Source organism: Pteropus medius, unplaced genomic scaffold (assembly GCF_902729225.1).
Source record: "Pteropus medius unplaced genomic scaffold, Ma_sr-lr_union100, whole genome shotgun sequence".
Taxonomy (NCBI): Eukaryota; Metazoa; Chordata; class Mammalia; order Chiroptera; family Pteropodidae; genus Pteropus; species Pteropus medius.
In genome coordinates this window covers 14,742,479-14,768,721 of record NW_024349799.1, presented here as the reverse complement: position 1 = coordinate 14,768,721, position 26,243 = coordinate 14,742,479, and the positions used below count along the sequence as shown (strand labels likewise).

The 26,243-nt window shown below is 41.4% G+C and overlaps 3 protein-coding genes across 3 annotated transcripts; 1 reads left to right on the top strand and 2 right to left on the bottom strand.

Annotated features, from left to right (window-relative positions):
• Window positions 1-426: 426 nt before the first annotated feature.
• Window positions 427-7,045, bottom strand: GEMIN4 (gem nuclear organelle associated protein 4). The gene is made up of 2 exons (XM_039886223.1): window positions 6,897-7,045; window positions 427-3,783 (listed from the first exon to the last, which is right to left on the bottom strand). Exons 1-2 carry the CDS (start codon window positions 6,904-6,906, stop codon window positions 617-619), a joined length of 3,177 nt encoding a protein of 1,058 aa, XP_039742157.1. The 5' UTR covers window positions 6,907-7,045; the 3' UTR covers window positions 427-616.
• Window positions 7,046-7,620: 575 nt separating this feature from the next.
• On the top strand, window positions 7,621-8,248 carry LOC120621021 (diazepam-binding inhibitor-like 5). The gene has a single exon (XM_039886243.1). It carries the CDS (start codon window positions 7,853-7,855, stop codon window positions 8,114-8,116), a length of 264 nt encoding a protein of 87 aa, XP_039742177.1. The 5' UTR covers window positions 7,621-7,852; the 3' UTR covers window positions 8,117-8,248.
• Window positions 8,249-9,333: 1,085 nt separating this feature from the next.
• On the bottom strand, window positions 9,334-26,241 carry GLOD4 (glyoxalase domain containing 4). Its single transcript, XM_039886236.1, is given in 10 exon segments — window positions 9,334-10,313; window positions 15,432-15,518; window positions 15,610-15,723; window positions 15,987-16,073; window positions 16,839-16,975; window positions 19,727-19,871; window positions 23,003-23,034; window positions 23,037-23,122; window positions 23,674-23,723; window positions 26,079-26,241. Coding segments are annotated over 10 exon segments (894 nt in total). The 5' UTR covers window positions 26,169-26,241; the 3' UTR covers window positions 9,334-10,247.
• Window positions 26,242-26,243: the final 2 nt, after the last annotated feature.

Here is a 26,243-nt window from a genome sequence, read left to right as displayed (position 1 = left end):
TCCACTAAATGGAGTTAAGGCTGTATGGCAGTATCTTCAATTCGGAAGCCAGCCATTTTCTTGAGGTCACAAATCTGCCCCCACCCAACACTAAATCTGCTTAGTCCAATCCTCTCCTTAAAGTGGCATAGGGCTTTCTGGCATACAAATCACACAGCCAATTGGTAGCAGAAGAGAGTTCTTTTCCTAATTGCTGCCCTTTGTAAGAGACCATTAAATGACTCTTGAAGAGAGTTTCAGTGTAAAAGAACACTCGTACCTTATAACTTTTCCACCTGGGTGGTTTCATCCTTCGACTTACTTACCAAATTTTAGGATGGTGAAATCTAGTTATGAACATGTTCCAGCTTGATCTGATCTTTAAGACTCTAGCTGAGCTCAATTTCAGCATATCTAAGCCTAGACTATTGATGAAGACTCAAAAGATACAAAATGAAACAGAATTTTATTATAATTTGTATGTTATAAATACCTAAGAAACTATTTTCTTTACTGTTATTGCCATATATTTTTGAGCTTGTTACAATTTCACTTAACTGAAAATTTTATGCTTCTAGGCTCTTGCCCCTAGAGAACTCGCCCAAGGGAGACCCAGTTGTTTTCAGATCTACAAAGGTCAGAAATTGTTGATCTTATGCAGCAAGGTTTGGCGCCGCTCCTCGGGGCTAATGTTCTCGGCGATGGACTTTAAGAAGCGCTGCTCATTTACCTTCTGGAGCAAAGCACTAACAGAAGGGTTGGTCTTGCACAGGGTCTCGTAGCAGGTGAGGATTTCCAAGGCCAAAACGTAGAGTGGCTCACATACCTCTTGGTGGAGCATGGCCATGATGTGCAGAACATGACAGAATACCTGGGTATAAAAAAATAGGGATTCCTGGGTCAGGTCCTGTTCTTGTCCTTGGGCCCAAGGGCCAACGGAGTGTATCAACTTAACTGAGTCCAGGAGGTTGGTCAGGCTGCTGCAGAGGAGTTTGACCACATGGTTCCAGCCTTCCATAGGAAGCCAATTACGACAACTCTGGCTGCACAGAAACTGGAACGCTCTCAGGAGGAGTACGGAGAGTTGGAGCTCCTGGGCCAGGGGCTTCAGGTTGAGCAGAGGAACAAATTGAATATATTCCAAGCTATAAGGGACATGCAGGAGTTGTTTCTCCAATAGTCTCCTGGTCAACTGGTGAAGGTACTGCCACTCCCGGGTGCTGCACCAGGGCATGACTTGCACCAGGGCCACCAGAAAGCCCTTGCTGAACAATTTGACCTCCTCAGGGTTGCCCACATCCACCACCAACAGGGAGAGCATCTGCTCAGAGATGCTGCTGGAGATGCAGCAGCACTCCATCCAGGCAAGAAGCCCTGTGCCTGGCCCATACCCAGGGTGGGCCTGGGAGGTCCACTCATCCTCAGAAAGCTTACAGATCTCAAAAAGTGTGGCTGGCACCTCACACTTGAAGTGTCCCTCAAAGAAGTTCTTCAGTCTCAGGCCCACAGTCCAGTCTAGCTGCTCCAACTTCCGGTGGAGCCAGGACAGAGACTTGATCCAGGTGTCTGGGGAGAAAGTCTCGGCATTATCTAAAACGATCTCACAGAGGAGCTGCAGGATATGGATCACCAAATCCTTCCCATCCAAAGAGAGGCACCGCTTCTCCTTGGGGAGCTGCCAGTATTTGCTGAAGCAATCCAGCAGCTGGCACAAGCTGAAGATGAGGGGGAATGGAGAACAGGTCTGGAGCCAATATTCCTCTAAGCAGGCATTTGCTTCGAGAGTTTGGGTGAAGATCCTCAGACTGAGATCCACCTCTTTGACATCTAGCATCAAGAAGGGTAGGACGAATTCCTTCAGCACTTCATCTGGCTCAAGAAGAGCAGCAACTGGAATCCCCTGAGGTTTCACAGGACTCAGCAAGCAGCTCAGGAGCTCTAAAAATTGCTTCTCTTCCTTGGGTGTAGAGAACTTTGTCCAGACTGTTTCTTTGAGGCATGACACCACGAAAGTGGTGGATGGATTTGGACTGTGCTCTTCTATGAACCTGAGGGCAGGGAAGGCAGTAAGAATCTGAGCCAGGAACTTGTGGGTGCCGAGATTGACCACAGCCATGTTGCACATTTTCTTCACAGTAACCTCCGGGTGCAGTATTACCAGGCGGGCCACAGAAGCTACAGCTTTAGCCAAGCCCTGTTCAGAGGCACTCTGTGCAAGCTGGTTAAAAGTTGTGTTCAGGTCTTCCTGAAACCCTTCCAAGTAAGCCAACAACTGCTCAGAGAGACCCTTTCGACCCCAGGAAAGCAGGACCCCTGAGAGGACTTTATTTTTATCTGGTAGTGAAAGATCTGCGTAACATTCCAGAATCAAGTCGATCACTTGTTTGATCTGAGATCTGGGAATGGCTCTGTCTGATGTGCTGACTTCCATCACTGTTTCTAGCAGCTTTAACACCAAGTCTGGCTCTCGGAAGAGAGCCTGGTTATTAACCAAGCAGGCTAGCCACTCGTCTGAGAAGGCCCACTTCTTCTCAGAAGCAAAAATGTAGCACATTTCCATGTGCCGGTCCATCTTCTGTTCAATAACGGCCATGGCAATCGAGGCGGTGATGTCCTTCTCCAAGCCCTTGTTCAGCACCCTGTTCGTTTTCCTCAGGAAGTCCCCAACATGCACTGCCAGCTCAGAGGCCACCTGCCTCTCCTCCTTGGACAAGCTAGTGGTATCCAGATAGAGCTTCAAGTGCTGGCTGAAGGAAGTCAGACTGTCACACAGCCGGTAGCTGTCATAATTCATCCCCTGGCCGCTGTTGAGCATGGCCTGCAGCTCCTCCCCCCACTCTTGCAGCAGGCTACGCATGAACTCAAACCCAACAAAAACCGTTTCATTAGGGAGCTTGGCCATCGAGCTCAAGCTGATATCTCGTTCTGCCTCCTTTACCTTCTCTGCCAGCGCCTGTTGGTGATATGGGTTCTGGGTGTCCGAATTCCACACAGAGATCACTGTGGCCAGTTTGTCTAGATACATGGTCGCAGACACTTCCTGAGGGTCATCCTCCATCAGTGCAAACACGGTCAGCATGTCAGCCAAGTTGGCTAATGCGTAACACTTCATCCCGGGGCACAGGATACTATTTTGGATTTGTTTCAGCCCAGTGAGCAGCATGGCCAACAGGGGCATGGTAGGACACACGTCTGGGTCTGACTTAAACCTCTTTGGAGGGTGGGAGAACTCGTCTGAAGAGTAGGAGTACTTATGGGCCATTGTCCTAAACTGGGAGAGCAAGGGGTCCTGCTGATTGCTCTTGTGTTTCATCATTTCCCACCAGACATCAAGGAAGAACGCCACATCCTTTGAAGAAGTGTCAACAGCCATGTGCTCCAAAAAGTGCTCTAGTTCTGCATGGCAGATGGTGGTAGGCAGGGCCATCAAGAGCTGGATAAAGAGTCCAGAAGCTTCCAGGGACTTGAGAAGTTCAAAAAGGACAGTGTGATTGATGGTAGGGATCATGCTGCCTACTGAGAAGAATACATCTTCCTGCCACCGAGTTTCAGTGTCAGAAGGGGTGACAGGGTAGGGCTGAAGAACCTTGGCCCAGATGATAACCAGAGCTTTCTTCTTCCAGGCAAAGGGCTGGGAGCATGCTGTGACAGAGGAGATCTCCCTCAAGGCCTCTACAATGGGCTGCCCAACACGCTCCCAGTCAGACTTTGTCAATTCTGCCAATGCTTTGGGGCGGAACAGCTGCTCAGCCAGCAAAAAGCCCCCATGCAAAATAGTCATCTCTTCACAGATATTCAAGGGTCCTGCACAGAGAGAAGCCGAATAAAATAGAGTGTGGTGAAAAATTTCAAAATAGTAGTAAGCAGGGGGTGCCTCCATAGTGTAGTGGTTAGCACATCTGCTTTGCACACAGAAGGTCCTGGGTTCGCGCCCCAGGTGGAGACATTGACCATACATACTCCGGGTGTGCCACGCCCGGGTACGCCAGTCCCCAGGTGTGCCAAGCCTTGGGTGCATGCTGCGAGCATGTGGGAGGAGACACCCTGCCTTCAGAGATCTAGTTCTTAAGGGGAAATGAAAACATCCATGGGTCGGGGGTAGAAGTCGGCGGGGTGGGGTGGGGGGGCAGAGTTAAAGAGGGGGAAAAAATAGTAGTAAGCAGAGGTTAGGAGAGATAACAGTAGGCTGGCTGTCATGATCAAGGTTAGAGATAAAGGTTCTAAACAGGATCAGTGGGAGAGGAGGAAGAAGGGATGGTTCTAAGAGCCACAGCAGGGCTAGAGTCAAAAAGACTTACCTGAGGAATAAGAAAGGACCCCTAAGCTCTCTAACCTGGAACTAGGAAGACAACAGGGACCATTGGAAATGGAGAACACAAGAGAATCAGAATAGGTCTAGAGGGAGCGCTGTTCAGTTTTGGTTATATGGAGTTTGAGGTAGAACATTAAGGTACAGATATCCTTCGGCAATGGAAATGCAGGGCTGAAGCTCAGGAGGAAAGTCAGCCTTGAAATGTGACCCAGAGGGTTCACTGGAACCAATGAAATGAACGAGATTCTGCAGGAAAAGCTGGCCTACTGAGGCTAAACCTTCCAGCAAAGGATGGGCCAACAGAGGATTTGGGGAAGAAAGGTTTAGAGACAGATAGCACAAGGACGGTATCAAACTGCAGGGATCACCAAGTTTGTACTGCAGGACATGACAATGGAGCTGCTAAGTAATGATGCAGACTAAGGAGGCACACGGCCCCAGGACTGAGGGCACAGAAACAATCAGACAACCCCTACATTCTGTTTCCTCTTACAGCCTTGTCCTGCGAACAGGTTTCAATCATTCTGCCTTTCAGGAAACAATTCACCTACAGTTCCTTCCATCAAGGAGAACAAGCTACTCATGGCCCTGGTTCTCTGGTAAAAACCAAGGGACTGATAGAAGAAATACTGCACTACATTAAAAAAGAAAAGTCCTTCTTTCAGTGAGCCATGAACTGACAAACACTTATCAAGGAATGCATCAGACATGGATTTAAATCCTAGCTTAGCCATTTAAAAGAAGTGTGATCTTGGACAGATGACCTCTCTGAGCCTCCCTTTTGCATATGTGGGGATAATATAGACTTCATATAATGGTTATGAAGATCAAATAACATATAGTCAAGCCCTTGGTAGTGGGTTAGGGCTCACTGTTAGTTCTTGATCCCATCTCCCAGGGATGCTGTGGGTTAAATAAGATACAGCTACAATAAGAATCAGGCTACAAAGGGCCTGATGAAGGGCTCAGTAAATGTTGGTTTCTCCAAACCTTTCCATTGCTGGCAGGACCAGAATCTTGTCACTATTCTTTGCCTCCCCCAGCTCAGAAACATGAAAACACATAGATTTTTCTCAGGTGTTTCCTCTGACCCAGAAACTAAATCAGACTACAAACACTGCTCACCATCTCATCCAGAGATGCCACCCCTTACTCACTCCCTCATGACCCAAGAACCCATCTTCCCAGGCCAGGAGCTAACAGACTTCTGATTCCAGCAGACTAAAGAATATCCGCTCCTTCAACCATTTACAGAAGCAGCAAAAAGCCAAGGGATAAGGACTTCTATGCAGCCCACTTTAGCTCCTGGTGGAGGAGGCCCACTTCAGGGAGGGTTAGTTGCTGAGGGTTCTTTCTAGGAATTCTGGACTTTCTTTCCAGCTCATGCTCTCCAAGGCACCAAAATATGTTCTCTATGATTCTGTAAATTGAATTTTATTGCACTATCAGTTCAGCCGAGATGTTTGGCCTCCACCAACACCTACCTTCCAGAGACTATAAGGACGTCCATATGCCACTTAAATAAGTCCCAGGACCAGTTAATAGCTGGGTAATTCCCAAGCGTTTTATCACTACTGGTTACCTGGTGCTTGTGAGTGCCCACTCCTCAATATTTATGAAGTGCTTACTCTGTGCCAGGCACTGTACTAGGCCACTAAGCAGTATGCATGTAAGATCTCTTTTAATCTTCAAATCAACTTTTGAGAACTATATTATTTCTCTTTTAGAGATGGAACATTGAGACTCAGAAACAATTTGCTCAAAAACAAAGTTGTTGGGCCAGGACACAAATCTCCACAGCTGTCGGGCTCCAAACTCTTACAATTCCATCACTTAAAAGCTGGCTGGGGCCAGGGACCAGAATTTTTCTCCACAGCCTAGTATTACCCGTACACTTTTGGGTGCCTCACCCCAGCTCTCCCAGAGCAGTCTCCTGATCTTACCCCCTTAGAAACAGGTCCCAAAGGGTGAAAGGCTGGGCCATGAGCCACCGATTTCTTCATACCGGCTCCTCCTCCCCTCCTCTGAAACTTTGAGGATTCTGAATCAAGGTGCACGTGCCAGCCACTTCCACTGCTGCAACCTCTCCCCACAACTGCTAGTCTGGTGACCGCTAGCTACGCGCAAGGCACCGTACGGGGACACTGTACACACGTAATCTTAACGAAAACTCCCCAAATCTCTGTGAGGTGGAAACATTAGCATCCCCATTTTATCGATGAGGACCTCGTGAGCATAAGATACTTCTCTAGAATTTACCAGCGGTTGAATGAGACCGTCGGGGCACCCGGAAATCCCCTGGCGTCCTCCGAGCCGAGCATTTTCCAAAGCAAGCGTATGAACCCTCTCCACTTTCAGAAAATCTTAACTTTACATCCGCTTGGCCCTTAACATGGAAAGGGGCTGGAGGAGGCAAGAGACTGGCCAAGGAGCTGCGCGGCCCGGGCTACAGTCTGGCCTCGCTACCCCCGGTCTCGGAGGACACTTCAACCTTTCAAAAATCCCTCCCGGACCCGAGGGTCTCCCTTAGCCAGAGCCAGCTCAGCACCACCCGAGTCGCCCGTTGCCAGACGCAGGCCAGAGGAAAGGAAGCCGAGACACCCACCTAGGTCCATGGCGGCGTCGCTGGAGGCGGCACGGACCGCCCCTCCCCCGCTAGGCGGCAAGTGCTGCGCAGGCGCCACGGCACAATGGGCGGTGCAGTGAGGCGGGGCAACAGGCCGCGCCTCCGTCCGCGCCCACAGTCTCAGCTCTCGCTCCGCGCGGTCAGCCGCGGACCTCCCTCCACTCCGCGCGCACGCGCGCTCTTCACCAACGAGCCCTCGGCGTCGGCGGCCAACAACAGCGCCCCCTACCGGCCCTAGACCGCCAACCCGCTAACAGGTTAGACCTCTCTCCGCCCTTCAGCCACTGTGTGCCTGCCCCGCCCCTTACTCTCCCCGAGTCTGGCCTCCTATATCTCCAGGCTCTGCTCAGCCACTCGTCTACCTAGTCCCCTGCACAGCCCTGCTTCCTGATCCCCGTGTCCTACCCATTAGCTCCGTCCCTGGCCTCACATTCTCCTCCACCCAGTAACCCCTGGGATCACCCCTACACACAGTTCACCCACAATGAATGACCGACCTTCCCCAGGCTGCCCGCTAACCAGCATAGACGCGCCACTCTCTGACATACTTCTAACCTCCCCGTCTCACACTGACCCCCTAGCTCCACAGCCTCACAGTCGCTCCCAGCGTTCCTCCTTCAGAGTACAGCAGCATTCAATTTTCTGGGCGTCACAGGCGCCTTTTAAATGTTGACTGTCCTCCCCCAGCGAGCCAGGACAACAGTGGGGGGAGATCCAACCCAATGGGTCTGTTTGCAATGTGTACTTTATAAAAATACACATTTGATTTCTCGCTGAGAACGCAAAAATAAAGTATTACTCCTACACATTACCATCTCCCTTTCCCTTCTTCCCAGACTTAATTACCAACTTCAAGTGTTTCTAACTCTCCACTCTCCAGCTTCTAGCGCCAGATATCACCTAGAAAAGAGAGGGATCCAGCCTCAGCTCCATTAATGTGCCAAGTGGAGTTTGAAATGGCCTGTGCTGCTATCAAGCAGTTGAAGGGACCTGTGAGTGATCGGGAGAAACTGGTAGTGTACAGCTTCTACAAACAGGCCACCCAGGGCGACTGCAATATCCCTGCCCCGCCTGCCACAGATGTGAAAGCCAAGGCCAAGTGGGAGGCGTGGAATGAGAACAAAGGGATGTCCAAGATGGACGCCATGAAGATCTATGTTGCTAAAGTGGAAGAACTGAAGAAAAATGATACTGGTTAAGGAGGACAAAGGGTCAAACAGAATGAAGTAGCATGGCTCTTCTGATAGGGAAATGGGCTTAAAAGACCTTGTTGGCTGAAATGTCCTGAAACTCAACCATAGCTGAGACATCAATAAATCACTTAAACTGCATGAGAGTGATTGCTGTTGGTAAAGTGATAAAGTGACTGTGAGAGACCTGGGGAGCTATCTAAAATGTATACGGGGGAGCTGTCTAAAATGTATAAAAAGCATCTCTCTAGGGAAAGTTCCATCAAAATAGGCTTTCAGTATAAATCAGTAGAATTCCCAACCTTTTCATTCTCATATTATATGTAGATATTTGGTGGGAGTAGAGGGGTGGAGAGATAATCGTGCTATGAAAATGCCCAAAGTTTGCGGTCAGTGAGAGGCTCAGCTTCTCGGGAGGGGAGAGGAAAGAAAAGAGAGGAGGCTGAGGCCCTTATTTCTTCAGGGGCTGTTCATTCACTACTAACCCAATATTATGGAGAGGCATGAGGCTTTGTCTTCCAGAAAGCAAGTGTCAAGTCCCACTACCAAGAGCCCCTACTGGAACACAGGCCTGATGAAGTTAATGTTTTGAGAGAAGTCAGATTTTTAGTGAAGTTACTGATGCAGCAGTTGAGAAACACTGGAGCAAGTGGTTTCAAAATCCCAGCCTCTGAAAGACTCATCTAAGGCCTACCAATGAAAATTTTCTTGGGACTACTCTGTAGCTAATCCTGGTTTCTGCTTGGGGATGTTTATGGGAGAATATGTATATGTATGTCTATGGGATTTGTTTTAAGAGAACATCACACCCTTCTATTCCTTAGTGTTATCATGGAGGCATCAATGCACAAAGGTACACTGGGATATGGAGTGCTAAAATGATATTATTAGAGACATTTCTGAGAAAAAGGTCTGCTGTGGCATGGAATTTTCTAATACTTTTCCTCAATTAAAAACTATTTTCATAGATTATGACATCAGGCCAGCTCCAGTTCATGACAGACCATTCAACAGTAGAAGCAACAACAGTAAGCACATCGGTGAAAAATAAAAAGGAAATCACATCTCACCAGACAGCTTTAAGATCTTTGTTCATATATATTGCAGGAAGTTGCTATAGGCTAAATACATTAGTTAAGAGTGAAATATACCCAGGATACCACAGTGACTAAAGAACTTTTCCTTATAACAATAAACTGGGCAAGAACCACACAGTACGAAAGTTATATGACATTATGAACACATTTTAATGCTTTTAAAACTGTGATTCACATTAAATATGAATAGGAATATCTTGTTCCAAGATATGGTGTCAATTTAGGAGCTGTAGACATAACTGTACCATTCTGTAAATCACTGTAGAACCTGATAAAGTAAAAATTTAACAGCGTGATTGTTTCCAGTGATTAAAATCTGTCCTATAGAAACATTCAAAAAAATTTTTTTCAGGCTAAAGATATCATCTGATCCATTTTAAAGAAATTTAACATGTTCTCTTCTTGTAAGGTTTAAAAAAATTATACAAGGAACCTAGCACAGAGCCAGGCACGTAACAATGCGATTACATTTTTGTTCATCTGTCTTCTCTGGCTACTCAAAATTTAAAGCAAGGAATGTGGGGGTGTTTAACCAAACCTTTTGGTTCAAGGAACAAAATTTCTTTAAAAATGTTTAAATGTCAAGGCCTGCCAGAGTAAGACATAAGAACAGCAAACTATCATCAGATGCTGGAAGTATTCCTGTTATAAGCAACTAATTTGGATCTGAACAGTTTTTCTCATAAAATCTATATCCTTATTAAAATTCCCTCCATCCCCAACCAAAGGTAATATTCCATATAGCTGCCCCAGGCTGGAAAATAATTTACTACTCATCTAAGAGTTAATCACAGATTGTGCCATTCCAGTGACAGTGCAGATTACTCCATGAGTTCTCCACTAATTAGATTGATAATAATAGAATTTTATACCTAACATATATCAGCTTTCAAAGATTAAAATACACAAATCTTCACTATCCCAGCCTTCTTGCCTGTACAGGAAACAGCCAAGTTGTGAGAGCATTTATCAAGAATGGACACATCAGGCCTCAGAGGTGCTAGACAGGAATCACAAATGCTTTTTCCATGTGATGTCTTCTGCTAACCTGAAGCCTTTAGTTTATTTTGTTTAGCAAACCACTCATCACTTTTATCTGCCGCCATTGCCTATGGAAATAGAATTAGAATATGCAGTTATTGTAAGTCCATAAAACAAAACATATAGTTCACTTTGTACCTCGCTGCATTGTCCATAATCAAGACATTAACAATTGAAAAGTGTTCGTTCAGTATCGAGTATTATGTTTAATTTGACAGAGGATGCTGATAAGTATTGAGCAATTGCTTGTAGATTCTCACTTTATAAAGGGTCTGCAGCCAGGAAGTGTCACTGACTGACTACAGAACAAGGACTGAGCTCACCAGGCTGTGGGGTCTTTGGCAGAACAGAAAGTGCTGTCACTCTTAGCACCTGGGTAGGCTCTCAGGAATCTTTAGTGGGCACAAGATTCAGTCTGATAATGAGACCAAATATGAAAAGCTGAGGTTTGGGCTATTGAGCCTGGAATGATTTTCTTTTCCTATGCCACCCCCCACACCATTCCACTGGTATTAGTACTGTTAATAACATGTTTCGGTTCTACCAGAGTCCTTTTATCCTATTATTCCTTGAGGCTGAGACCACGGAGAGGGACTTGCAGAGGCTTAGAACCTAAATCTCTTAAAACTTCCTGTCCAATACAAGCAAGTATATGTTATATAGTTGCTTGGTAAAGAAATGCATTCATTTATTCAGTCAAAAAGCAAGTATAGAAATACATTTTAAAATATCGATTTTCATTATGAGCTAGGTATTAAGTTGAGTTTGCATGTGGCACCAGCGACATAGTCTGAGGCTTTGAGAAGCATATTGAATAGCTGAGGATTCATATGAAAACAACTATTTTGCATGAAGATGTGCGTGTGCGTGCATGCATGCTTGTGTGTGTGTGTGTGTGTGCGTGTGCGTGTGCGTGTGTGTGTGAGCAATTGCTATATAGAATGATAAAGTGACAGCAGACCAAAACAAAAGGAGTAAAAGATGTCGTCTGCAATTGAAAATGAAATGGAAATATGTGTATTTTTCATTTAGGAACAGTGAAGCTGAAAGTGGCTGCCCTGGGCAGTGGGACTCAGCAATGGGGCAAGACATTGTTGTACTGCATTTATACAAAATCTTAGTACTGGATTTTAATGAAAATAAAAAAATCAAAGATATGTAGCAGAAAAAAACAAAACAAACAAACAAAAAACCAAAACAAAACCACCACCACAAAGACACAGAAACTTCTGTTTTCTAGGAACCATAAAAGTGTGGCGTAACAATAAACTCCAGTATGAAGAACCCAAGAAAGCTTCTGAGTTTCGAAGGCTGAGCTGAATAAGAGGGAAGGGGAAAAAAATGCCTCAGGTAGAGACAAGACAATAAATCTTGGTTAATGTAAACAGTTCACCTCGACTGGAATGGGGGTTAATTAGAGGGAGAGGCAGCACAGAAGATCAGAGAGTAGCAAAGGGCCAGACATATTACATGCCCTGTCAAAGAGTTTGGTATGTATCTTGGAGGCACTAGAGAGCTATCAGAAGATTAAAGTTTTTTAAATTACTGCATTTGTGCTTTAGAAAGCTAATGCTGGCAGCAGGGATTGCTGGAAGGAGGAAGGAGGCTTCTGCAGTATTACAGTTGATAATAGGGGCCTTTTCAGAAGGCAGTAGATAAATTTCAGAGGTAGACTCATAGCTCTTGGTGACTAATAGCTAACAGAATTTAGAGGTGAGGAGAAACAATGCTCTAAAACGACTGAAAATCTAAAACTATTCTCAAGTAAAAAGAATATTAAATAAGGAAAAAAAAGACTCTAAAAAGTCTAAACAATTGGGATAACAGATAACAGATATACAGTACTGTTCAGAGGTGGGAGCAGAGTATAAAGGAGGAAAAATAACTGACCGTGAAGTCTGAAAGACCTCCACTCAACCCCTCGCCTTGCTACTTTCTTATGCACTGAATGTATAATACTGGGTTACTTAATCTTTGTGAAGCTCAGTTTCCCCATCTGAAAGGGAATGCTATCAACTTTGCAGATTGTGATTAATAGAGAATATATATAAAGTACTTAAGAACATGCCATATGTCAAGAACATAGGAGATATTTAATAAGTAGTAATTTTTATTTTAATATTATTAAGAATAAATTCAAGGCAAGATAAATTAAGGTATAGACATGCTGAGTTTGAAATATCCATGGTTTATCCAGATGAAAAGGTTTCATTGGCTGTAACATTAGTCTGAACACAAAAAACAGTAAACATAAAAAGAAAAGTTTACAAACTATACTTCAAAAACTTCTGTTCTTCAAAAGTCTATTAAGAAAATAGATAGACATGCCATAGACTGGGAAAAGTATTTATATTTGCAGATATCTAACAAGTGATTTATATCTAGAACTCCAACAAATCAACAAGAAAAAGATAAGTAGCCAAATTTTTTGAAAATGGATTTGGATGAGCCTTAAAAAACAAGCAAATATTCAAATAAGAGAAGGAACATTTCAGAACAATAAATAATGCGAGCGAAGACATAGAGAGTGAAAATAAATTCATGTTTAGTGATTAGAGAATAGATTAGAATGGCTAAAATGTAAATAGAAGTGTGTCTTCCAACTAATTTATCATGAAACTCAATAGATCGTATTAAATTGTTCTGTACTAATATAGTTCAATTACATTAAAGCTAATTAAAAAATATATGTGGCAAACTAATTGTATAAAACCATTTTTAGAGGATCAGGAAAATTTTAATAAGAACTGGATTTTAGGTAACATTAAAGATATATTGTTGATTTTTTTTTTAATGTGATGATATCAATGTAGTATACAAAAAAATTCCTTAATTTTCATTTCTTTTAAATCATCTTAAATGTGTAAAATACTTACGTATTCAGGACGAAATTACATGGTGTCTGAGATTTGCCTTAGAATTCTCTAGCAAAAAGAAAGCTAGAGGGAAGGGATGATGAAAAATTATAGCATTGATTTGATGGGTGACAGTCAATAGGGATTTGTTGTACTCTCTTGAGTATCTTTGGAATTTTTAATCATGAAGTATTAAAAATAAATTTATTATAGAAACAAATGAGCAAAAGACTTGAACATATAATTCACAAAAAATAAAAATAAATGGCCAATAAGCATATGAAAAAGTGCTGAACATCATCAGCCATCAGGAAAATGCAAATTAAAACTACAATCAGAAATCATTTTACATGTACTAGAATAGCTACAACAAAAAAAATACACACATGTTGGTGAGGATGTAGAGCATTGTACATGACATGGCTGATAGGAGTGTAAAATGGTTCAATCGCTTTGGATGACTGGCAGTTTCTTATAAAGTAAAAGCAATTCCACTCCAAGGTATTCACCCAAGAGAAATGAAACATGGCTACAAGAAAATTTACACAAGAAGGTTCACAGCAGTCTTCCTTTACAATAGATAAAAATATGAAACCAACTTAAATGTCCACCACTGGAAGAATGGGTAAGTCAATTGTTATATTCATAAAACTGAATACCACTCGGCAATAAAAGAAACAAACTCTGATGTGTGCAGTCACAGGGAGGAATCTCAAAAATGTTATATTGAGTGAAAGAAGCCAGACCCACGCAAAAAAATACCTACTGAATGATTCCATTTATATGAAGTCCAAGGACAGACAAAGTAATATGATAGAAATCAGAATAGAAGTTGTCTCTGGGAGGTAGGGGTGGGAACTAACTAAAAATGGGCATAACTTTCTGTAGTGATGAAAATGTTCTATATTTTGAGTAGTGATTGTATAACTGTCAAAACTCACCATACTGAACATCAAATTTCTGTACACTTAAATTCTATGCATATATTACCTCAGTAACAACAACAGAAAGTACTTGTTTGGAACTCGGGGAGAAATAGGAACTTAAAATTAGGAAGTCAGAGAAAAGATGATGGTTGAAGCTCAGAGCAGAGGTAACCAGCGTAGTAGGTAACTCCTACTCAGAGAAAAGAAATAACATAGAAGTGAGAATAAAAATGAGCTGAAGTACGACCGTGAGTAAAATCATTTTGACATCAGACACACACAGAGGTGCCTGTGACTGAGGAGAAGCTAGCAAAGAGATATGAAAACGGCAGGATCTCTTAACACCAAAAGAGAAGAGAGCTCGAAAGAGGAGGAAGTTGGCCAGTGATATGAAAGACCAAGGAAAGAGTCTAGCAAATCTGCCAACTGAAAGGTGGCCTGAGATTCTATTTTCTCTACAGTAAAATTTACAAACATGATATTTTCTAGACATTTCCTACTTTATTAATATTGAGTGTATGTTTTATTTCAACATTGTGGCAAGCTCTTTAAACTATACGACGATCCTATTACAAGGAGGATAATCTTATTTTCTCAAAATTTTAGATAAGAAAAATGAAATTTAGAGAAATTAAGTACATTGCTTAAGGTCAGTCGCATAGATATTAAGTGACAGAACTGGAACAGATTGATTCCTTAATCATCAATAGAGTATTCAATAGAGTATGCCTACTACTTACCAGGTATGAGCTAGAAGCTGGGGTACAATAATGAACAATTGTTTGGATGCTGCTGAAAGACTGCTGATGAGGATAGAAAAGTAACTGCTGAATTGGGCAATATGGAAGTCAGTGACGAAGTCAAAATGAGCGTTTCACTGAGTGACAGGAGCCAGTGCAGAAGAGACTGAAGTGTGAATGAGAGGCAAGAAGTAGAAACAATGTGTAGGCAGGTTTTTAAAAAGAAATTTGGAGAAAGGATGTGGGATAAATAAAAGATTTTTCAAAGATAGAAGACATTAAAACTTGTTTGTATGCTAATGAGAACAATTCACTAGAGAGGAAGAGAATGATGCTAGAAATTGGAGAAGAGATGACCGAAAGAGCTACGGAAGTGAGGAGGGATGGTATCCAGGCATTTCCATTCACTGAGCAAAGTAATGATGCAGTCAGTAATGGTTCCCCAAGGCAGCCTGAGGTAGTGGGAAAGCACAGATGCTGCACTCAGGTAAGAGCCATATAGGTGGCAATGAAGACACCGTCCCTGGCTCAAAAGTCACCCCAACAGCAAAAGGATATGGTTCTGATAGTGAGAACTGGCCCCTGTTGCTTTGGCCCTTCCCCATCCACACTTAACGCCACCCTCCTCGGGCCTATGGTGATATAAATTTAGAAATGAGACTCACGTCATCCAACAATTTCCTTCCCTTTGGATCCATCTTAGAAAGTTCTCGAAATGCTTCATCCCCCACAAAGCAAATTTCATGTCCATCCTACACCAATAAAGGCAAAAAGAAATTAGGCAAAAAGATGCCTGAAAAGAAACCCCTGGTGTAGCCCGTCCCCTTCCTGAGTAATACTTACAGGGTCGGCCAGAATGACCACTTGTACTGTTGCTTTCCCTGGGGTATCCAGACTCACCAGGGGAGTCAGAATTTTCTGGTTCTCTCTTTTCATCAAGTCTTCTAAGTCTGGCAACTTGAAAACAAAAAGGAAAAGTGAACTATAGGTTACGTACCATTCTGATGCCGTGGTCCTTACCAGCCCTAGAGGAATATCAGATCAACCACGAAGAACCCAGATGCCACTTGTTTGATTTTATTAGACACTCTTGAAATAACTGTTGAACTTGATGCCAGAGACACATTCATAACGTACCTGAAGAAGGGGGCCCAAGGCTCTTTGCGGTTGCACTAGCCAGTCACAGAACTTAAAACAATAGATCTGGTACCAAACATTACCTCTTTTTTGGGGCAAGAGAAGGCAATTCTTCCAAAAGCTGATGCATGATCAACTGCACCCTTGATGCCCTGTAGCTCCAGCTTACACTGAAAAGAAATAAGAAAGTGGGTTTATTTTTTGGAAAAGGTTAAGTGGTAAAAAATTCAGAGTACTAAAGGAATAAAATAAAAACTAAGCTGTCCTCCTACTCTCACCCCAGAGGCAACCAGTCAGGGTTTCCTGTGTATCTTTCTAGACACATGGCATGCATATACCTTTTTTACACAAATGGCAGCATAATTTATACATTCTGTCCCTCGTTTTTCTCCAATTAATGTTACCATATCAGCCTGTAAAGACTCACCTCATTCTTTTTGATAACTGCATAGTAATCCATTTTACAATGAACCACAAATTACTGAACTATTCCTCTAATCCATAGGACATTTAGATTATATTTTGTTATTACAAATAATACTGCAACAGAAAACCTTGTACACAGTTCCTTGTGAACATCTATGAGTATGTCTGTAAAATAAATTCCTAGGAATAGATCTGCTAGGTCAAAATTCAAGGACTAAGTCATGCTCAAATGCTAGGTTATTTTAAAAAAGAAAAAGATAAAAATACATATCATTACAGCATTAAATCTTGTCTACATCTCTTCTGACTCAGCAATTCCACTTCTGAAAGGATATAGCCCCAAATTTAAACAAAGGTAATATCTGGGCGGTGAGGTTATCATTTTTTTTCTTCTGTTTATCTGTTTAAATATTGAATCACTATGAAGAAATTATGGGAATAACCTTCATTTAACCTCATGTATAAGTCAAACTCAAAGTAACAGATTATTTCTCTCCAAGAACACTCACTTGGTTATCAGCATAACCCAGCAACGCTCTTTGCTTCTCTTCATCTTTTTCATAAATTTTCATTCCCAGTAGATTAGACCAGTAGTTCAAGGACTTCTGAAGATCAGACACTGCTAGAGTTACTTTTAATACAGGATCTGTAGGGTAGTAAAATAGCAGAAATAGATAGTTCAGTGCAATGAAATAGAACAGAAAAACCAAAACAGGCTCAGGTATACGTAAGAATTTAGTTTATGATAAGAAAGGGATTTTAAGTCAGTACAAAGGGGCGCATTATTCAATAAATGCCACTAAAAGTTATACCTTTAAACTAAATGGCAAAATACATTCCTGATGGGTTAAAGGATTAAGTTTAAAGAATGAAACTATAAAAATACTAAAAACAGGTGATTATACAATTTTGGGGTGGAGAAAGTTTTTTTCTTTTTTTAATAACCTGAACAAGATACAAAAACCATGAAGAAAAAGTTGTTATTACGTGAAATGGAAAACTCCTAGACAATAAAAGGCAAAAAAAGAATCACAACAAAAATTAAAGAATAAACAACGAAGTAGGAACTAGTTTTTGCAACATATATGACAGAGTCTTTAATATTTAAATCACCTTTAAACATTAACAGGAAAAGAAGAACATCCTAAGCAAAAGGCACAGAGCAGTAATCCACAAAAGAAAGAATTGGAATGGTCAATGATCATATAAAAAAAAGTTCAACCTCACAAACAATCAAATAAATTAGAATTAAAATAAAACATTTTGTGATAAAAAAGTTCAGAACACTGTGATAGTGCAAGAGAAAAATCACAATCATATAATTAATATCAGTAAAGTGTAAATTAGTCCACTTCTGGGCAACAATTTGACAGAATATATCAAAAGACTAAAAAATGTACACTGCTTTTGAAAGAGAAATCCCATTTTCAGCAATTAAAGAACTAACTGAATGCATGAAGGGCCTTCTGCACAGACATTCAACACAGTGTTGCCCATAACAATGAAACACTAGGGACAACACAAAGATCTGACAATAGAGAACTGTTTATCTTCCTACGATATAATATAATGGAATCTGAAAAAAAAAAATATTTAATTATATATTCACTTTTGAAAAAAGATTGGAATAATATACCCTATAATGTTAACAGTAGTTATCTCCGGATATACAAGTACTGTTTCCTTTTTTTTTTCCCCCCATCCGTCTGGGAAAAAAAAAAATCTATTTTTTAAAAAAATGAACAACAATTATACCAAAATATTTAACATTATTGGAAACTTTTATATTATAAAGTGACTTTCTGAAGAGCTGTTCCAAGTCTACACCTGACTATAATAAATTCAATACATTCTTCCATTTTCACTGCCTTAGTCCCATTTGCTAGAATAGCAATGCCATGACTAAGGCAAGGTGTTTCCCACAGGTCTGTCCCTGGCAGGCCATTTTAGTTTTCCCTGTTCATTGAGAAATCAACAAATCCCAGCAGACTCAGAAGGGATGCAGGGGCAGGAATGGTAACAAGTGGGTGAAGCTACACAAAAAGTGAGTGATTCAAAGGAAGGATGGACACCAGCTAGACCGATAGATCTGACTATATTACCAACCAGAAATTAATGCCTTGGGGTAGTATCATTCCAAAGGACAAAAACATCTTAGGATTGTGGGGCTTTCCACTATTTATATATTGAAACAGGATTCGAGAAAAAATGTACAGTGGAATTAGGGGCAGGAGTTAAGTTTTAATGTTAGTATATAATGTAACCACCATCTATCAATAAAGTCATCATACAAGTCCCTTAAATCACTAATGAAGTACAGAAATACCATCTCTCAGTAAGTCCCACAGCACCAGTCTAACCTTCCACAGTGGAACGGATCGCTCTGTCTTTTGCTGAGCTCCAGATAAAAAGCAAGTAGCATTGAACACAATAATCAGACTCAGTATGAGGGGCATCCGGGACCAGAAGAGGAAAGAGAAATATGCCTTCCATCTCAAGTCCACTTGGGGGCATATGTTCACTGAGTGAAGCAGAAAGCAGAATTGTCCTTGCTATTCACCAGTATTTTTTGGCAGAGCAGGTACCAGAATTTGCAGGAATTAAGTACACACATGATGAGGATGACTACTGTAAACAAAACACGTCATGCAGTTTCTTCCCTGCTCCCTGTGGCAGTCAATGTGGTGGGCACTATAGTTTTGGAGACTGACCCCAGCTGGAGAGATAGGATTAACTGGCCTAAGGATAATCCTATTTCTCTTGCCCATGACTGGTTCGGAAGCAGGCATGTGAATCCAATCTGACTAGGAAGTTTGCTGGAAGATTCTAGGAAAGTTTTGCTCTGCTCTTTTTTTTTTTCTCTGATCTTAAAAAAGAGCAAAAGGAAGTCGCTATTTCCCTCTCCTACCAGAAGAGAATGTAGGAGTATGCAGCCCCAACTGCTACTGGCACCCACCATACAACTGTGAAGGAAACTGGCTCTAGGAGAAGTGGACCCCTGCGGACAAAAGAATAGAAAGAGAAAATTTGGTTTCTTGATGCCACTTCTGAGCTGCCTAATCGACTAACTCCGAAATCTTTCTTACCTATAGAATGCCTGCTCTGTGAGCTAAAAAATTTTCTTATTCAAGCTAGTTTGAGTTGGGCTTTCTGTTATTCACAACAGAAAAAGCATCCTAAATAGCTACATTACCAGTAGAACAGAACCAATCTAGATCTCTTATAATTATAAGTTCTAATAAGAGAATATAATTTCTCAGAGAACAAATAACAACATTGGCTTGGAAAAGACATGTTACGTTAATACTGAAACACTCCACAGAAGAAAGAAATCCGGTTCCCTTTCTCCTTCCATCAAAATGCCTTTAGACAGAGGGCTTTTCTTTGTATAATTTACCTGATTGAAGTGGACTGCGATTCTGCAGATAAAACTTATATCCTCCTGGGGCCTCAGTTTCAAAAACACCTTCTGCAACTTCATTGAGTGGCCACTCCAGCTTCCTGGCATTGCTGACAGCCTGGCTGGAAGCAAGTGTGATACCCTATGACAAACAACAATATCATCCAAGTGCATAATCACAACAGATCTTTTATAAAACAAGATAATGAGACAAAACCGCATCGCCTTTATATCATATCACTTAAGATTTAACTGGCATTCAAAGTTTTCCTCTAGTGGTTTTAAAGTAGGTTTTGGATGTTTTTCTCCCACAAAGGTTCCAAACTTTGTTGCATACCTGAAACTAATATAACATTGTATGTCAACTATAATTGAAAAAAATTAAAATATAAAAATTAAAGACTCTAAACTTTGTGAATCATAGGACAGAAATTCAAATGGCAGAGAAGTCTGATAAGTTTAATACCAAAGATAATCTAACTTTAAAGATCTAGTCAGAGAAATCATCTTACCTTGGCTCACCAGCTACCTACTTAAGATGTTTTGTTTTTATTTTTGCTTTTAAAACGAAAAAAATTTAAACCAATTATCAAGGCATTTCTTAATCTAATTAAAATACCTAAAAATGTACACTTAATGCCTTCTGATAAGGCCAGTCTCCTTTCTAGCTTAGATTATTGGAACAGCCTCTCTCTGCCTCCAGTCTTGTCAATCCGTTATCCACTCTGTGGCTAGAGTAAACTTCCTGAAACATACCCTACTGTTTTCTTCTTAAGACAGCAACCCTGTGTTGTTTTATCTCTGCCTAAAACTCTGAAAGGCCCAGGTCTGATGCCATGTCATTTCTGACTCCACCTCCTGCCGTTTCCCCTCTCTCTCTCTATTCTGGCCACACTAGCCTCCCTGTATTTTCTTGAACATGTCAGGAGCTGTTTGAGGGCTTTTGCACAGGCTATTTCTCTCTACCTGGAATGCTCTCCTCCAAGATATACACATGGCTAACTCCTTTATCTCCTAGAGCCTTTGCTCAAATGTCAGCTCCTCACTGACATCTTCCCTCAACACCGTACTTAAAACCAGTCATCTGTTCCAGACTCCCAATCTCCCTTACTCTGCTCTATTCTTTCCTCATAATAATGACCACCTTTAAAATAACATATTATATGACTTATTTATTTAATCTACTTATAAATTATTGTCTGCTGGGCCCTGGACCTCCTCTTCAGCCACGTACAGATTTTTGTGTTTTCTTCACTGGTTATTCAAAGTTCCTGGAACAGTGCCTGGCACACAGCAGGCACTCAGTAAATATTTGTTACATGAATAAATACTCTAATAAATAACTTAATACATAAGTCATTTCACATGTTTGTTAACATATATGTAAACTAAATTCTTAGATGTAAAACTGCAAGGTCAAAGAGTAAACACATTATTTTGATACTGCCAAACTGAGGTTGTACCAATTTATACTCTTATTAGTAATGTATGAGAATGGCAGTTTTCCAACATCCTTCCTAACACGGTGTGTTATCATACTTTTTTATTTTTGCTAATCTTGTAGGTGACAAATGGCAGCTTAGAAGTTGAACATCTTTTTCAGTGTTTAAGAGACATTTCTAATTTCTTGTCTCTGAACTTTCTGTTCATAATTTTTGCCCTTTAAAAAAAATATATTGAGCCGATGAATCTTTTCTTTCTAACGTATAGGAGTTCTTTATACGTATGGAAGTTCTATTTAACTGTTTCTCTTTTTGTTCCATGAACTGAGAAACCATAGAAGGTGCCTTTCATCATGAATATTTTACTATGAAAGTCTCTCAGCAAGATCCATTGTGGAGCAGTCAAGATGTTCTCCACCTAAATGATCTCTACCCACTGCAGTCCCACCAATCAACATTTGACTTGAGCCAGTTAAATGCTGATAGCACTAAGACGGTTTTGCTCTTTTTTCTCTAATTTAAACTTAGAGAGTAAAGAAGAGAGCAGTGAGGAGAAATTCATACACTCGAATCAACAAACCCTATCAATTTTACTTCCCAAACATCTCTCAAATTCATCTACTTCTCTGAAGCTCCTACTTCTACCACGTTACTTAAGGAGCCACTAGTCACTTACTATACTCATCCTTTGAGCTAGTTTCCCCGTTTCCAGTCTTGCTCCCTTCCAACCTAATCTCCATGCTCTAGCCTGGTGGATTCTTGCACACCACAAATATCATGTCATTTTCTTGTTTAAAAATGACTTAATTCTGCTTTTAGAATGAAATCTGAACAACCTACTATGATGTGGTCCTAGCTTACTTCTCCAGTCTAAATCTACCCACTCCTTTCTTCACATACTAAGCTCCAGCCACACTGTGCTACTCACAGTTCTGAGTGCCATGCTCCTTCTCATCTCCAGGCCTGTACACAAGCTGAGGACACTCACTCTCCCACCCCAATCTACTTACCTAGCTCAGATGTCACTTCTAGGAAGCTTTCCCTAAACTCTTGCCTCTCCAGAAATAGTTTGTGAACTCCTCCTATGTGTTCCCACATCCCCTTGTTCTTATTCCAATCTCAGTGCTTATCACACTGTATTCTTGTTATCTCTTTACTTGTTTCCCCCCACCAGACAAGAAGCTCCTTAGGCCAAGAGACATCCTTCATTCTCTGTTGTATCCCCAGGACCTAACAATGTACATGACATACAGTAAGTCACAATCACTATCTGTTAAATAAATAAATTAGTGAGATACATGAAGAGATATGTAAAAATTATTCAATCTTGTTATGTATTTGGTTCCAGTGACAGTCTATTTAGCACAGAGTAACTGCTCAATAAATGCTCAATACTATTACTATACTAGGTGCATAATAACCTGAATTCTCAAATGAATGTGTTCTTCTCTTTATCCTTAAGACCTTCTCAGATTTTTCTCTGACTAGGACTGGCTGTAACAGCTCAGCCTAATAGGAACACTTCACTAGAGGGAACATATTTCTCTGGATGGTGATCAGGACCTGACTAGACCAATGACTCTGGTCCTTTATCTCTCGAGATTCAGTCATTCCCCTAGAGGTGTCTTGTCTCCGTCAAAGCTGTCTTTAAGTCTTGAGTTTGATTCCTAAACACTGGGAAAACATTTCATTCTGAGGCCAGCTCTGAGACAGGGTACCCAAGCAGTTTTGTTTTAAATAGAAAACATCATAAAACTAATCACTAAATTGTACCCCACAGCCATCAATTCAGCAATCATCATACCTAAAGCTGTAACAAAATGGTATTTACCATGAAGTCATTGCCAAGCTTGTAATCTCCATGCCATAATTGTAAGTCAGTTCTGCAACAAAATGATCATCCTCAGGTCCAAATCCCACCATTGTTTTACTCCATTTCCCATCATAAGGCCTAGAAAAATATAAGTAAATGAATCCAGTGACCACCTCAGGCAGGCCTCCCCCAAAAAACTATTGGGACAGAGAGGTAGGCAGTCCCTTCTGGTCCTCTAAGTATCCATAAAGATGAGATGACCACAGCTGGTGCTAAGAGCAGTTGTGGACAATGCTCATGGGCCCCATCACCAAATGCTCCAAAGACCATCTGTCTGGCACTTACATGAGGGAAAGATTCATTTGTCTTTTCTTTAAAGTACAGGACAGAATCCTATAAACGCAGTCCTCTAAGCTGACCTTAATTTATTTTTTTGTATATGCATCAACAAGCATGCAATTCCCACGAGAACTTGGAATTTTCCAGCTTGCCTTGGCCATTAAGCTTAAGAGATACTTGATAAGACATTGTTTCATCCAGAAGATATACTTATTTGTGTTCCTGAAGTTGCCTCCCTAATTTACTGGCTCCTTAATTTATTCCATTGCCTTATACTCACTGTGAGAAACTGCTTTCTGTTCTCAAGTATTCAAAGTCTATAGGAGATATTAAGAAACAAGGTGTCATACCCATTACAGGCAGCTTTGCAGCCTTCTTCAAATTCCTCATGCCGCAGAATCTGGTAAAGAAATTATAATAAATTGTAAAGTTTTACTAGTACTGCACACAGCATATTTAGCACAAACTAAAATGTCAAAACACAGACATTGACGTTTGTAAGGCTTACTTGTAAAACAAACAAAAGATAATAAGCTTAGTGTCTTTCTCAGTCTAGAAGTAATATAGGTGAGGAAGAATGCCTCGACACCAAGCACCAGGCAACCAAGCAAAGTTATGAAATCTATTTAAATTGAGAAGCAGTGCTGTGTAGTAAGTAACAAAAATGTAGCCTTCAGCACTAGAGAAGTTTGGAATTCCAGCTGTCACTTAGTAGTTGTGTTAACTCTGGGACCGTTAGATAATTTATTAAAGCATTTGACACAGAACCTAGTACACCGTAGGCTCTCAATGTTAGTTTCTGTTTTCCCTTTTGATTCTCACTTCTGCTGCTCTAGTTCAAGCACTCATCACTTCTCACAGACTATTAAAAATCATCTCTCTTGATCTCCTTCCTTAATATTACTGTGGATAAAAAAGATGCTCTATAAATCTGACAAGTCCAGTGACTGAAAGTAACCTCACGGGGTTATCTGATCATAAATTCCTAACCGAGCAGGTCATGGTGGGTAGTCATACCCCACGCATATAACTTCTTTAGTAAAAGGTTTATCTTTGTTCATTGTTTCTGTGCATCTAGGTTAACACACTTTTGCAAAGCCTCTTTTTCAGACCCCTCATAAGCATGACCACCCTCAAGAGAGTACATAATCTTGTTAACTATCCTGTAATCCAATCCCCATCTTGCTTTCTCTCTCCTTCATGTAATCTTCCTTACGTTCCCTCCTTAATTCCAAATGTATAATAGATACTACAAAACTCATTCTCCAGAGCATTTGTGATCTTGCTTCCTGGCATTGTTGTCAGTTTGGCTCAAATAAACTCTTATAAAAATTCTCTACAGGTTTGGACGTTTCTTACATCGACCACCATAAAATTATGTCCTTAAAGCGCAGCTCTGATCAATCATATCAGTGCCCTGTTCCAAAATGTAAGACAGCTCCCAATTTATTGGATACAAAAATCTAAATTCCTTAGCATAGAATTCAAGATACTGTCAGAAGCATCCCAATCTATTTGTCCTGATAACCCATCTCAATTTCAACTAAGTAATCTGAGCTAAAGACTCATAAAATTAGTGATGTTTTCCAAACATACCTTAGCTTTGCATTGACTTTTCAGTTTTCCTTGTATACTACCCCCTCTCATCTTGGTCTGTGGAAATTCTATCTTTAGAGGTTAACTCAAATGCAAGGTCTTCATGAATTAATATCTTGACCACCCAGGTTGAAGTTAAATTTCTCCTTCTGTTTATTTCGATAATAGCAGCTAACACATAATACATATAATGTGTCAAATGCTACATATATAATAACGTGTTTAATCTTCACAATAACTCTTCAGTCTCATTAAGGGAGAACTTTCTGGTTTTCTGTCATTTACCAAATTTTGACTTTCATTACTGTTAGCTTTGTACAAATCCAACTCCCATTCCCACCCAGCCCTGGCCAGGAGTTTTAATTGAGGATAGACGTACAGGGTCATTTTTGTTTTCTGTCACCGAAGATCAACACAGCACCATAATACATGGACAATATATTTTTTTAAACGACTGAACTCAGGGAACTCCCTTTGCACTCCACACCTTCTGCACTGTCTCTACAGTAAATTAAGTTTGCATCTCTAAAGCCCTTGCTTATCAGGAACTCCCCCAAGAGCTTCCACCAGTTTGTCACCCAGGTAACCGATGCAGATTAACAACTGCTCAGGGCTGGAGAGAGGCCATTTCAGGGTGCTGGAGGGGAGAAAAGGTTCTGACTTTACACTTAGATCTAAACTGTTAAGAGGAGAGCCGGAGCATTCACCCAGAGAGGCTGAGTATCCAAGAGACCATTCAAATCATCCGTGAGAGAAACAGAGTTCTCAATATACTGTTTATCTAAACCAAAATGCTACAAACCGGAAGAGACTGAGTTATTGTTCATTGGCAGAGCATTAAATAACTTTTTACTCATTTACTGTCTTTCTCACTAGACTGGAATGTCAATGATTTTGAACGAAAGGACATGTGTAGGCACGTAGTTAGCGACTAATAAGCATGAGCCACTTTTCAAAGGCAATCTAACCCAACCAACGACCTGCAACGCTTCCCCAAGCTGAAAACCCGATAGGGATAATGGGGAGTCCGGGGCCAAGGTCCGACATCCGGGTTCTGGCCGAGATTCATAACAAACCCATTACTCCCTTCACTCTGCCAGGCGCGACTCAGCCGCCTGTGCCACCCTCGCACGTCGGCCCCCCTCGGCCCCGTCTGCACCTTCATCCCCAGGACATCACGATAGAAATGTGCCGTCTGGAAGCGGTTTCCCACTTTGAATACGAAGTGCAGAGCTCGGCGAGTCGCCATGATCACCGACAACACACGCCCGTTAAGCGTATAGCGCCGCACCGCCCGCAGATGACGCCCCGGGGTTGGTGTCGT

Bases quoted from the DNA above. Each gene is read 5' to 3' on its own strand.
- LOC120621021 (XM_039886243.1), top strand. From the start codon at position 7,853: ATGTGCCAAGTGGAGTTTGAAATGGCCTGTGCTGCTATCAAGCAGTTG.